Genomic DNA, 13191 nt, shown 5'->3' with positions numbered 1-13191 from the left:
ATGAGGTTGTCTGGTTCAGAGGGTGAGGTTGTGCCCCATGTCTGTCCCCGATCTAGGTACTAATGCCACGTGTTTTCCCCAACTCCTCACAGGAAAGCCGGTTTTCTTAGTCAACTTATCAGGCAGGGAAGGAGGGCAGAGTCATTCAGGAGCCAGGTCAGGTGGTTTGGCCGCAGTCCCCAGCTCAGCCTCGCCTGCTGCTGACTGCGGACCCCACCATGGGGAACAACCAACCTCAACAGGAAGAAAACAGACCCTGGAGGTTCTCCTGCCACACCTGCCGTGGCTCCACCTGCCCCACAAGTCACCACACCCAATCCTCCCAGCCCAGTGGATTTGCAAAAGAGAAAACAGAACACACACACAAATAACCACCAATCCCGTGTGTTTCCTGGCATCTGGTGACTGTTTGGTCAAGAGCTCCCTCCCTCTTTGTGTACCCGCTGGACACTCCTAACCCCCTCCAGCTGCTGCCGGCTCGGCTCGGGTGGCTGATCACAAGCTCAGCCCCCAGGCAGGTGCCTCCCACTCCCAGGGAAAGCATCAAAGGATCCAAGGAGGCCAGCAGCCGAGATCTGCCAGCCCTAAGCCCCACTGGCCACCCTCTGCCAGCTCAAAGTCACCTTTGCTCCAACTCCTCCGCTGGCCAGCCGGTCAGAGCCAGCCCAAGACCCCCTCCCTCTCAGCCCGGCAGGAATCTGGAACCATTCCCCACAGGGCAATCATTAATCGGATTCTTGACATTCCTCTGCCCCAGGTCGGCTTGGGGACATGCTCCCCAAAGGAGGAGGAGCAGAGGCCCAGGGCTGGCATCTGGACATGCAGCTGATGGGCAAGGTGGTGCTGTCTGCCGCTGCCCTGCTCCTGGTGACCGCAGCCTACAGGCTGTACAAGTCAAGGACTGCCCAGGCCCCACTGGGGGGTGGGAACGCCAAGGCTGAGGCCAAGGAGGACGCAGAGGGCTCCAGGCAGCCTGCCATCCAGGAGGCTGTTTCCGGGGCACTACAGTGGGGCCTGAGACGCCGGAGAGGAAGCAAGGGGGCCGGAGTATCGCTGGGCTGCAGCTGGGGGAATCCGGAGGGTTCCGGAGTCCTGGCAACAGGAGCGTCTCCTGCAGACTCAGAAGCCCGAGAGACTGGGAAACCCGAGAGGAAACGTGCTGGTGAGGAGCAGGGTGAGCAGTGCCCGGACTCTGGCCTGGCAACACCTCGGTGCAGTGGCCGGGAAGCCGGAACAGCTGCTGGCGGTAAGCCCGAGCTGCCCCGTCACCCCCATTGGTGCAGTGAACCCCAAAGCTCCCTAACTGGCCTCGCTGCAGCGGACGGCAGCGGTGTGAGTGGTGAGCTCGCTCCATGGCGGGACAGCAGATCCCAGGAGCAGCTGGGGGCCGGGGAGCAGGAATCCCCCGACCGGTGCTGGGCGGCCCACACAGAAGGCAAGAGTGACATGAGCAAGAGCTGGGTCTTTACCCGTGTGACAGGGGTCCACAGGGAAGAGGCTGGGGCCCTCCGGGCTGCCTCGGAAATGGGCCTGGCCCTGCGTCAGCAGGTGGGAGCCGCCGATGCCTCCTATACCTTCTTGTCTGTGGCCCGGGTTCGAGTGGAGGAGAATTTCATACCAGAGAAGATGGAGGGGATCAGGCCCAGGCTGAAGGGCAAGGTGTACGATTACTGTGTTGAATCCACCTCTCAGGCCACCTCCAGGGGCAGGCTGGCCCCCAGAACAGCAGCCCTGGCTGAGGCTCCGCCCCCTGTGTCAGTGCCAGGCCCTCTGGGAATGGGGCCAGCCTCGGGAGGCCAGGCCGATGACAGAGCAGGTGGAGTGGAGACAGCCGCCTCCCCCCAGCCTGTGCTGTCACCCTCCACACAAGGCTTCAGCAGGAAGGAGAGCCTCCTTCAGATTGTGGAGAACCCGGAGCTTCAGCTGCAGCTCGATGGCTTTGGGGACCCTGCTCCATCGTGCCCAGACCAGAGCGCCCTGCCCACCAGCCCCATATCCCGGGGTTCTCTTGGGTCCAGCTCAGCTGGAAGCAGCGGGAAGCCCCACCTGCACTTCGTGGCTGGGGCCAATTTCTTTCACCTCCCTCTCACCCCCGGATCAGCCCCAGATGTCCACCTGGATCTGGGCAATTGTTATGAGGTGCTGGCCTTTGCCAAGAAGCAGAGCCTGGAGACCCTGAAGGAAGCCGCCTACAAGGTGATGAGTGACAACTACCTCCAGGTCCTGCGCAGCCCGGACATCTACGGGTGCCTGAGTGGGGCAGAGCGGGAGCTGATCCTCCAGAGACGGCTCCGGGGCCGCAAGCACCTGGTGGTGGCGGACATGTGCCCCCAGGAAGACTCCAGCCGCCTCTGCTGCTATGACGACGAGCGGGATGTCTGGCACCCGCTGGCCCGTCTGCCCCCTGAGGCTGTGTCCCGGGGCTGTGCCGTCTGTAGCCTCTTCAATTATCTCTTCATCGTGTCCGGTTGCCAGGGGTTTGGGCACCAGCCCTCCAACCGCGTCTTCTGCTACAACCCGCTGACGGGCATCTGGAGTGAGGTGTGTCCTCTGAACCAGGCCCGCCCTCACTGCCGGCTGGTGGCCCTGGATGGACACCTGTACGCTATCGGGGGTGAGTGTCTGAACACGGTGGAATGCTACGACCCTCGCCTGGACCGCTGGACCTTTTCCCCGCCGCTCCCCAATGACACCTTTGCCCTGGCGCACACAGCCACGGCGTGTGCTGGAGAGATCTTCGTCACCGGCGGCTCCCTGCGCTACCTGTTGCTCCGATTCTCGGCCCAGGAGCAGCGCTGGCGGGCCGGCCCCACTGGGGGCGGCAAGGACCGCACAGCCGAGATGGTGGCGGTCAAAGGCTTTCTCTATCGCTTTGACCTCAACCGCAGCCTGGGCATCAGCGTGTACCGCTGCAGCGCCAGCGCCCGCCTGTGGTACGAGTGTGCCACATATCGGACCCCTTACCCGGACACCTTCCAGTGTGCCGTGGTGGACGACCTCATCTACTGTGTGGGGCGCCAGCGCACCCTCCGCTTCCTGGCCGACTACGTCTCACCCAGGTTTGTGCCCGAGGAGCTACAGAGCTTCCCCTCCCCTCAGGGCACCCTCCTGCCCACCGTCCTGACCTTGCCTGGCCCTGATGTGCCCCAGACCAGGGTCTAATGGCCCCTCTGCTGGGCCCCTTCTGCAAAACTAGAGGCAAAAAAAAACCCTACCCATCACTCCATGGGCCATTTCTGGGAGATCAGGTAGCCTGGGAATCTGGCCAGCAAGAGGTGAATTCCAGTCTTGTCTCCGCCACTGGCTGGACTTCTTAGCTGCATCTTTGCCCCCATTGGGCTGCAGAAGCCCAGTGTGGAAATGGAACTCGGGGCTGGTGCTCTGAGGCCCAGGATGCCCACGTCCGCAGGGATGACCATCACCTTGCTTGAGCTCTGAATGGGGGGCGGGTACCAGGACCCCAGCAAAGTTCCAGGGCACAGCCTTTTCACAGTCCTGGTTCCAGGGGCCAGTTGACCCCCAGTGACCCCTCAAGCTGACCCTGCTGGATCTGGGCTAGACCTCCATAAGCCGCCAGGGCCTCTTCCTAAACACTGGCCACTGAGCCCCAACCTCCAAGATTCCCAAAAGCACCTGGGACACACAGGTGGGGAAAATGAAGGGAGGCGGCTCCAGCAGGACCAGGAAGGAACCCAGGAGAGCCCCAAGGGGCCTGGCCAGAGGCAGAGATGGTTGGAAAAGCAGAACAGCTGAAGTTGGAAGAGCCCACGGGAACTCTTGTCTGCAGAATAAATTGACCAAAGCCCACTTTAATTTTTCTCATTACCTGGAATTCTAGTGTACTGGAAGGAGGAGAAACCTCCATTTTCAGCATCCATTTGTAAAGGCACATCTTCTTGCAGGGTTTACTGAGAATACAATTGATTCTGAATACGAGGTCTCAGGAGAGCGAGGAAAAAATGTGATCCAAGGGCCACCGTCTGCTGGGCCCACTGTTACATGACCACTGCACTCTCTCTCCAGATCGCAGCACCCTTCACAATACAGCTCCCCATGCAACCCAGCCCTCACCTTGGAGCTGGGGAGACAGCCGCCACCAGTCAGCCCTTCCAGGTGGTGAGAGGTGATGGCATCCTTTGCCCTCCCTGTGCCTTGCGGTCACCTGGTCTGCCTCATCAGACAGGAGAGGACCAGGGAGGCGCAGGTCCATGATGGAACTGGGGAACTAGAAGGTTCTAGTAGTGCATTGGGAGACTGGGATCTCCTTTCACATCAGGTTTGGTCAATTCTCAAAGGGAAGAAACTCTCCAACCTCAGGAAGTTACCTTTCTTCCCGGAGGGAGGGGAGAGAGACTGGTCCAATCTATTACTGCAGCCCTGTCCCATCTCCAAGGGAGACACATATACAGAAAGGAGAGCAGCGATGCTCTTGGTCCCAGCCAGAAGCCAGGAAGCTGGGACTACTTCTAAAGTGACAAGCTGCATGAGGAAAGAAGCAGAGAAGGGAGGTGCACCAGGGCAGGTCCCACAGGTGGGATGGTACGAGTGTGCCACATATCGGACCCCTTACCGCTCAGACTTCAGCATCCCTATCTTAAAAATGGGAAGGACCATTCATGTCCTTCTCTGCCTGGGGGATAAACGTGAGCACCTGGAGAAAGTTCTTCCCAGTTCCGCGGGGTCCTGGCAGGAGCTTGTGTTCACTGCAGCTGTTGGGGCTGATCTGGGGTGGGGGATCTTTTTGGAAGATGCAGGATTGGAACAAAGAATGAGAGGAGGTTGGTACAGAGACGAAGCCTTTTCTTGGACCACACAAGGCCACCTTCCCTATTCTAGGGCCTGGGAGGCGAAGATGCTTAGTTTATTTCTAAGTTGGAGGCTGGGGAAGGAAAGATTGCTGGGACTATGGCTGGAGCCTGCGGAGGGAGACCTCCTCCCCAAACCCCTCCACCACAAAGGCCATGCTCAAGCTCAGAGTCAACACTCAGGCATGAACCTCCAAGGGACCCAGGGGAATTGGAGATGTGATGCCAGGCAGGGAGAAGGGTTTGCTCAGAAGGAGAACCCCATCTGGGAGCTGGGGCAGGTAGAGCCAGATCCAGCTCCAGGGGCAGGTCTCCGGTAAGGAGGCAGGCAGAGCACAAGGCCTCAGCCAAGCTGGGTAGGGTGTGGGGAAGGGCTCCAAGCCAAGGCTGAGCTAGGGATCACTCTGGAAAACTTCCAGAAGCCCATTGCATACATATGGCAGGGACTAGGGAAATGGATCAAGGGATAAGGCAGCAGAGCTTGTTCTAGATGGTGGATGTGGTCTTCATGATGAGAGGGAGAGCTGAGACTTGAGCCTGGGTTCAGGTACGCCGCACATCTCGTCTGCCTCCTATGGTCCCATGGCAGACATCACTAACCAATCACCATGTCTTTTCTTGTTGAGTTCTTTCAATGGCCTCAGAACTCTTTCAACATGGAGCCCCAGGCAGTCATTACTGATAGATTAGAGCTGTGCATTTCTTATTCCTGGCCTGGGTCTCCAGAGCTGGGTTTAGGGATGAGAGTGGTCAGGGCTGTCGTGTTAGGGCAAGGTTCAGGGGGCCTGCAAAAACCACCTGGGGCCATGATGGTCAGGGTTCATTTACAGACTGTTTAAGCCAGGCACTGTTCCGGGTGTTGGAGATACAACACATCCCTGCCCTAATAGACCTCACATTCTAGCTGTAGAAAACAGGCAATTTTAGAAAACAAATACATAAACAAACAAATAGAACCCATGCTGCATACAGGCCATAGAGAAAGAGAAGGCAGGCAAGTGGGATCGTGCAATCAGGCTCCCTGATAAGAAGAAGCTGGGCAGAGCCCTGAGTGGAAATCTGGAAGATGCAGAGACCAAGGCTGGCTCAAGGCCTGGGAGGGCTGGCTCTGCCTTCTGAATGACTTTGCCACGCCAGCAGGGGAGGGCAGGAGGGCCTCCCAGGCGCTCCATCCTGTTGTGTGAAGAGGGCAGGAGCCCAGCTGTTTGCTTTAGCCTTTCCTGTAAGGGACAGAATCTCATTACACCAACATTTATGAAAGAAGGTCTTTGGATAGAGGTAAGCTACATTCCCAAGAGAGAAGTAGAGTTTGCACCTTTAAGGGTGTGAGTCAAAATAACACACAGACGCCACACCTGAATGTTTGGCTGGGTGTCAGTGAGCCCATATGACTCCATGAAATCAGAGTCTAGGATTTCCACTTGACCTTTTTAATAGCCTTGTCTGTTGCCCTCTAGCCCTCAGCCTCAGAGTGACTTGTGTGTCACTGGGCTTCTCCATTGGTCATCTCTTCCTGCTTTCCCAGTAAGAGTTCTTTCTTCTTTAGGAAACAAACAAACAAACAAACTTAAGTTTGTGTTGCTTTGCACGTTAGGCCAACCATGCCATTATCGAACAAAAATTGGAAAATAGAGAAAGGTATAAAAAATATCCCCAGTTTCGCCACCCAAAGACAGAACCCCCCCACCCACCCACCGCTGTGGTATAGGTCCCTCCGGTCTGCTTTTCTTGTGCATGATTTTTGTTTGGCTTGATTTTTGCCTAGATGTGATTGTGTTGAATATACAATTCAGTTGCTTCCCTTTGTTACTTAGCTTTATAGAATAAGCGTTTTCCCGTGTTATTACAAACCCTCAGTAAACATCATTTCAATAGTTGCACAATATTCCATCCAGTGGACCTGCCATGGTTTATTTAAACATTCCCCCCTCCTTCAGGCCTATAGATTTTTTTTTTTTTTCTGTCGGTTTCTTTTTCTATCATAAATAAAACGTCTTTTGTTTTCGTGTTCTTCTCTGTCTGAGGCTTCCATCAATGTTTACAAGAGAAGCTCAGCCTTGGTTCTGTCTGGAAGAGCCAGGTTGTTGAAACAACCATAGAAACCACAGCAGTTGCCTGGGGCTGGGACCTGGGCCCTGCTTTTACTGTAGGGCACAGAGCTGCCCTTGGACATGACCAGCAAGAAAGGCAAGGCCAGAGGCCTTCCTGTCCTATGGGATTCCCGGAGCCAGGAAGTTAAGATAAGGACCCCTGCTCTGCACAAGCCAGGAACTGAACCACGTGCTTCCTACAACTCCCCTCATTTATCCTCACAACAAGCCCATTTTACAGGTGAGAAAACTGAGGCTCAGTGAGTTCAAGGAAACTTGCCTCCATGGCAAAGTCCAAAGACCCTCAATTTCCTTAAAAGCATCCTTAAACCTGGCCTGCCCACTCTCAGCACATTGCTATTTCCATTCCCCTACCATCAGGTGCAGAGCCAAGGACTTGGCCTCAGCTGTCTCGTGGGCTGCCCCTAATCCCTGTCCATCCCCCACCAATCAATTATGCTCTATCCTTGAATTTGGAACTCAAAAGAAGTTGTCTTAAGCTCTCTGATCCTCCATATCTGCAACTGTAAAGTGGCTTTGCCACTGCCAGCCTCGCGAGAATGTTGTAAGAACTAACAAGAGAATACGTGTAAAGCACCTGGCTGCTCCAGTGGTGCTGCAGTGGCTGCTTCAGAAGTTGGCCTCAGAAGAAGCATCATCTTCTGCAGGGAGGGGGCCCTGAGCCACCTCGGGGGGAGGGACCTCTCCTCCTCCCACTCCGCTTTCTCAGTGTCCTGGCCCCTGAGGAAGGAGGTTGTCTGGCATTTAAGCCCAAGAGGCCCCATCTTGTGTAACAAGGTGTAGGGATTGGGGGAGGATGTTCAAGTTATGCATATTTTAGACCATCCAGGCTTTGAGACGAGCCTGTACGACCCTCTACCTGGGTGAGTGACTGGTTGGCATGAGTTTCCCAAGCTCAAAGCATTAAGCATTTCCCCAGGTCATCCGACAGCCGTGGAGACCTTCAGAGCCTGCTCGAAGTCCCTGGAAACCTTGAGAAGGTGCAAGGTGGAGGGGGCTCCTTTCTCTTACAGGTGAGGGGTAAGAGCCCCCTCAGAGCACCTGGGAGGCCCGTGCGCTGTGTCTGGCCTGCAAATATTCTGAGCCCCAGACGGGTGCCCGGCACTTCCCACCTTGGTCATCCTTACCTGGAAGGGCCCTGTGGCCCCAGGGTCACCCTCGGAGTCCCCTGAAGCTGCAGCTCCAGCCAGGAGGAACCCCCTAGGCAGATGGGAGACTGCGGTGGAGGAAGGGGGATGAAACACAAAGGGAGGAGGTGCCTTCAGGGAGCGGAGATGAGGGGAGAGGCAGCTGGGGAGCCAGAAGAAAGGATAGCCTGAGGGCGAGTCTCTACAAACAGCTGAGACTCAGGTTTTTTGAAAAGTGGGATGTGGGTCAAAATAAAACAAAATGAAAAAGCGATCAAGTCTCTGTCATGTTTTTGTGTGCAGGGAGGAGGGGGAGACACGGATCTTACACCAGTAATAATAATGACCTCGTTCCCCACACCCGGCTCTGTGCAAACACTTAACCATCATTCCCTCGTCCAATCCTTCTTGAGACATCGCTGCCTGAAAGTGATTACCGTCATGATACGGGGGAGGAAACGGAGGCAAGACGCTTCACGAAGATTAAAAGTTACTACTTAATATCTATTCTAACGTCTACCTTATCATTATTAAAAAACTCGAAGAGAGAAATTAATCATTGTCAATATGTTTATTGAGCACTAATTGAGTGTCAGTAGGCCCTGTGCTTATATGATCTCATTTTATTCTCAAAACTACCTGGTAGATGGCAAAACTGGCCAAATTCTTCCCTTCCCATCAACTTCTCGGCCCTTGAATCTGACAGTGGCACTTGCTTTAACTAGCCTGGGCACCGGGTTTGCTCTCTTGTGGTTCTTAGAAACCCTGACATTTCCACCGTGTGCACAAGCCTGGGCTAGGCTGCTATACACACAGGACACACATGGCCCTCTTACCAGTTCCCCGCAGTCCACAGCCAGCCAAACACCCGAGCCACTGACCACCAGCTGACCACAGATGCCCAAGTGAGCCCAGCCAAGGCCAGCAGACCACCCGACTGAACTCAGCCCAAAGTGCTGGGAATGAAAAACATTGCCTGCCATATCAGTAAACAAAGGATGTTGCAGCCATCAAGCCATCACATCACAGCCGCCCCGAAGGTGAGCCCTGAGGGAACTCAGGATGGAGGCAGGATGCCCCCCATCTAGCAATCAGCCGCTGCAGCCACCCCAGCAGTGCACCCTGAGGAGATTTAGAGTGAGAAGTCGAGGATACTTGCCCCAGATAGCTGAGGTGCGTATCACAGGAATAATTTCAATGAGCCCAGACTTTGCATTTTCCCATACACAGAAAAGTGCTAAATTTCTTAACTTGAGATATCTGGTTTTCCTTAATTAACAGTAGTCTTTTGATGGTCTGACTATCTGGTTTTTGTTGCAAAACCCTATATATCCTGTCCCGCCCCCTCGCTTGCCTCGTTGGAGCAGTCTCTCAGAGTTACCTGAGATGCTGTGTCCCAGGCTTAAGTCCTCAGTTTTGTCCACTGAATAAAATTCTCAACTTCTAGGTTGTGCATTTTTTTTTCAGTTGACATTGCCAGTCCACTGACTCATGAGCAAAATAGCAGGCTGTGGGTTTAAGCCACTACATTTTGGAGTGGTATGGAACTCAGCAGTACACAAGCGATACAGCAGTCCTGTAATGTACACACCATTATCACCATTTTATAGCAGAGGAAACTAAATTTCAAGACAGTGAACTCACTTTCCCAGGATCATACTGAGAGAGAGGCTGAGACACCAACCCAGGTCTGCCTAACTCCAAATCCTGCATCATTCATCATTCAGCCATATGGTTCTGGTTCCGTTTTAGCCAGAGCCAGGGCATTGGGGTCCCTCCTGGTGAAACTGCTAGGTGGTGCTTCAGGGGGCTCTGAGGTGCTCCGGTTCTTTATGTCTCAGCCCAGAAAGAATTCAGCAAGAAGTAAAGTAACAGACAAGAAGTGATTTATTAGAATAGGACACTTGTGAGGCTTATAAGCAGGCTGGCGAGATCTTCCCAGAAAGAGTAGGTCAGCTCCTTGAAAACTAATCACTAACACTTACTGATGGCCAGGCTCTGCTGTAAGCACTTGACTTGCAGTAATTCATTTATTTCTTAAAATAACCGTGTGTGTTAGATAACCTACTATTTTGCACATGAGGAAAATGAGGCTCAGAGAGTTTAAGTAACCTGCCCACAGCTGTGTAGCCAACACATGATAGACCCTGTGATACCCCAGGGCCAGCCCAGTGTCATCAGGAGACAAATCAGCTATGAGGACAGGGAAGGCTTTGCCTCCTGCCCTCCTGCCCCCCAGCATGTTGGAGTCAAGGCCTTGACTGCCTTGCTCCCTCGATCTTGTTCCCATGAGTGTCTCCAGTGTCTGGTCCAGGATCTGGCTCAGGGCAGGATCTCAGCGACACTTTACTGAAAGAAGGGATAAAAGTGGCAAGTTCCACTGTATGAGACTGCCTGGCTTCCAGGCTGCTTGGACCCCTCTTGATCTTAGGACCTAAACCCCTGCTGGTGTTTTTGTGGACTCCCTACCGCTTCCTGGTATGCATTTGATCCCTGGGGTGAGGATTGGAAATCCAAAATCCTGAGGCCACTCGCCAAAAACCACGGCCCTTCTCATCACTCAGAAGTTTAGACAGAGATTTCAAATCCATCATTGCCCCATATCACAGATGAAATAAGTTAGGTTCAAACAGATCTTGTAGCTGTGATGTCAATATTCATCTTTCAAGGACTTGACCATGTGGTCTCATCATCTTAGGTCCAGACACTCCCCACCCCTCAGTCGGGACACCCCACGCTGCACACATAACCCCCCCACTTCTCATTCCACAGCCTCAGCCTGCAGGTCCGCTGGCCCCAGTGAGTTCCCAGTGGGCAGTGAGGCTGTCTTGTCTTCTTCCATCCTGGCACCGGCACAGAACGGCCACAGAGCTTGGCTCAGAAGCTGAGTTGTGTCCTGGTTTGAAATGCACCGTCAGGTGCTGTGGCTGGGTGTTCAGCACCTCCCAGCCGGGTTGATTTCCTGTCTCCAAGGAGGACTGTTTCATACCTTCTGTCCTTTCCTTAAACACCCTCCGCATTGGCATGCAATATCAGGGCGCAGGGAACGCGTCAGTTCTTACAGCGCAGAGCACAATGGTTCTGCTGCAGCGGTCAGCATCTGTGCGCGGCCCACATGAAGGGCAGATTGCACTGCCTGGTGAGGTACCACCCCCGGGGAGGGCTCGACCGTCAGGAGGTGGTGTATAAATATCCGGACTCGGGGCTTCCCTGGTGGCGCAGTGGTTGAGAATCTGCCTGCTAATGCAGGGCACACGGGTTCGAGCCCTGGTCTGGGAGGATCCCACATGCCGCGGAGCAACTGGGCCCGTGAGCCACAATTACTGAGCCTGCGCGTCTGGAGCCTGTGCTTCTCAACAAGAGAGGCCGCGATAGTGAGAGGCCCGCGCACCGCGATGGAGAGTGGCCCCCGCTCGCAGCAACTAGAGAAAGCCCTCGCACAGAAACGAAGACCCAACACACCCAAAAATAATAAAATAAATAAATAATTTTTTTTTTAAATGTTAAAAAAAAAAAAAATATCCGGACTCCCTCGGCCTCCCGGTGGAGAACTCAGGCTCAGGCTCTGCACCGGCTCCTTGCTAACATCCCTCAACAAAGTCACTCCAGTCCACTCTGTTGATGTTCCCACCTGCTCGTCGCTCCTTCCGGAGACCATAGAGGAGGCACACCCTCCTTCCCCCTCAAGCCCACCCCCTCTTACCTTCTTTAGGACTTCACACCCCGGACAGCCCTTCCCCAGCACCAGCAACCTCCCCTATTTCAAATGAACTCTGGCATCTCCCAGCTTAAAAGGAAAGCCACTTTCACATGATTTGCCTGATCGTGCAATAAATAAAAAGCATGAATACACTTTAGAAGGTCAAAAATACTGCCCAAATATAATGCACCTTGATTTGTAATGAGTGTCAAGGTGATGTGGCATCTCTGCGTTCTTGAAAACAGTTCATCCTCTGAAGATTTGTGACTGTCTCTCCTGAAATCATGTTTATACTGTCACATTTAACAATCTTGACTTTGTAGAAAATAAGAGGGTTAGCTGTTAACTTGCCCTCAATTTGAATGGTAACAAATCCTGAGCGAAGTCTTTTAAAAAGACAAAACAAAACAATAAAATCTGCTCTTGCAGAATACTTTCCATCTTATTTGAAGGAAAGGAGCCAAACTGTTGGATTGTACATAGAACCAGTTAAACCCATACGTGGTAGCTTTCAGCCTCTTGATTTAACTTCCCAAACCGGGTCTCTCTCCCCTGGACCACACAGTGGGGTGGGTGATGGGGAATGACTGCCAAGTAGGGCAACATCAGCCTCAAGAAAACCCAGGGAGGTAAGGTTTTTAAGTTGTCTTTTCAAAAATACATCTTTTTATTGGGGTAAAATACACATAACACAAATTTACCATCATAACCACATGAAAATGTACAATTCGGTGGTTTTAAGTACATTCCTAACGTTGTGTGTCTATGTTTTATCTGGTTACAAAAGATATACAAACATTTATTGTAGGATATATGATTGGGAAAATACAGAAAAGCCCAAAGAAGACAGTAGAAATCACTCCCACTCCAAAATAACCAGTTATTGTTTTTGACATCTTTATTTCCAGTGTCTTGTTACCCATAATTTTAAAAATTAAAAATGGGATCTTACTCTGTACTTGCTGTTTAACCGACCTTTACTCCCATCAGAATATTGTGACTACTTTCAAGTTTGAAGAATGTATCACTGGATTTCTTTTTATTGTGATAAAATATACATAACATAAAATTTACCATTTTAACCATTTTTTCAAGTGTACAGTTCAGAGGCAGTAAGTACGTTTGTGCAAGCATCACCACCTTCCATCTCCTGAACTTCTTCATCACCCTAAACTGAAACTCCGTGCTCATTAAACCCTAACTCCCCATTCCCTGCACCCCACCTGCACCCCTGGTAAGTAAAAGTTGTCTTTAACTTTGGAAAACAATCCCTTACAAGAATAAGGAAGTTCTCTGCTCCATCAGCACAGATAATTGGCAATGTGCCTTAAGCACAAAAACACACTGGGTTTCATTCATTCTGGAAAGTTCCACAAACTACACAGAGCCCAGCTCAGCAGGATGCTTTGGGGCAAAAGAATGAAAAGCTTATTTCTCAAAGACGTTTT

The 13191-nt window shown here is 52.7% G+C and overlaps 1 protein-coding gene across 1 annotated transcript; it reads left to right on the top strand.

Annotated features, from left to right (window-relative positions):
- Window positions 1-518: 518 nt before the first annotated feature.
- Window positions 519-6815, top strand: KLHDC7A (kelch domain containing 7A). The gene has a single exon (XM_082451659.1). It carries the CDS (start codon window positions 772-774, stop codon window positions 3160-3162), a length of 2391 nt encoding a protein of 796 aa, XP_082307785.1. The 5' UTR covers window positions 519-771; the 3' UTR covers window positions 3163-6815.
- Window positions 6816-13191: the final 6376 nt, after the last annotated feature.

Source organism: Balaenoptera physalus (genome assembly GCF_965194825.1).
Source record: "Balaenoptera physalus genome assembly, chromosome: 1".
NCBI lineage: Eukaryota > Metazoa > Chordata > Mammalia > Artiodactyla > Balaenopteridae > Balaenoptera > Balaenoptera physalus.
Note: the sequence above shows the minus strand (reverse complement) of the source record. Positions and strands in the feature narration are given on the sequence as shown.

Coding starts and splice junctions, on each gene's coding strand:
- KLHDC7A (XM_082451659.1), top strand. CDS start 772: ATGCTCCCCAAAGGAGGAGGAGCAGAGGCCCAGGGCTGGCATCTGGAC.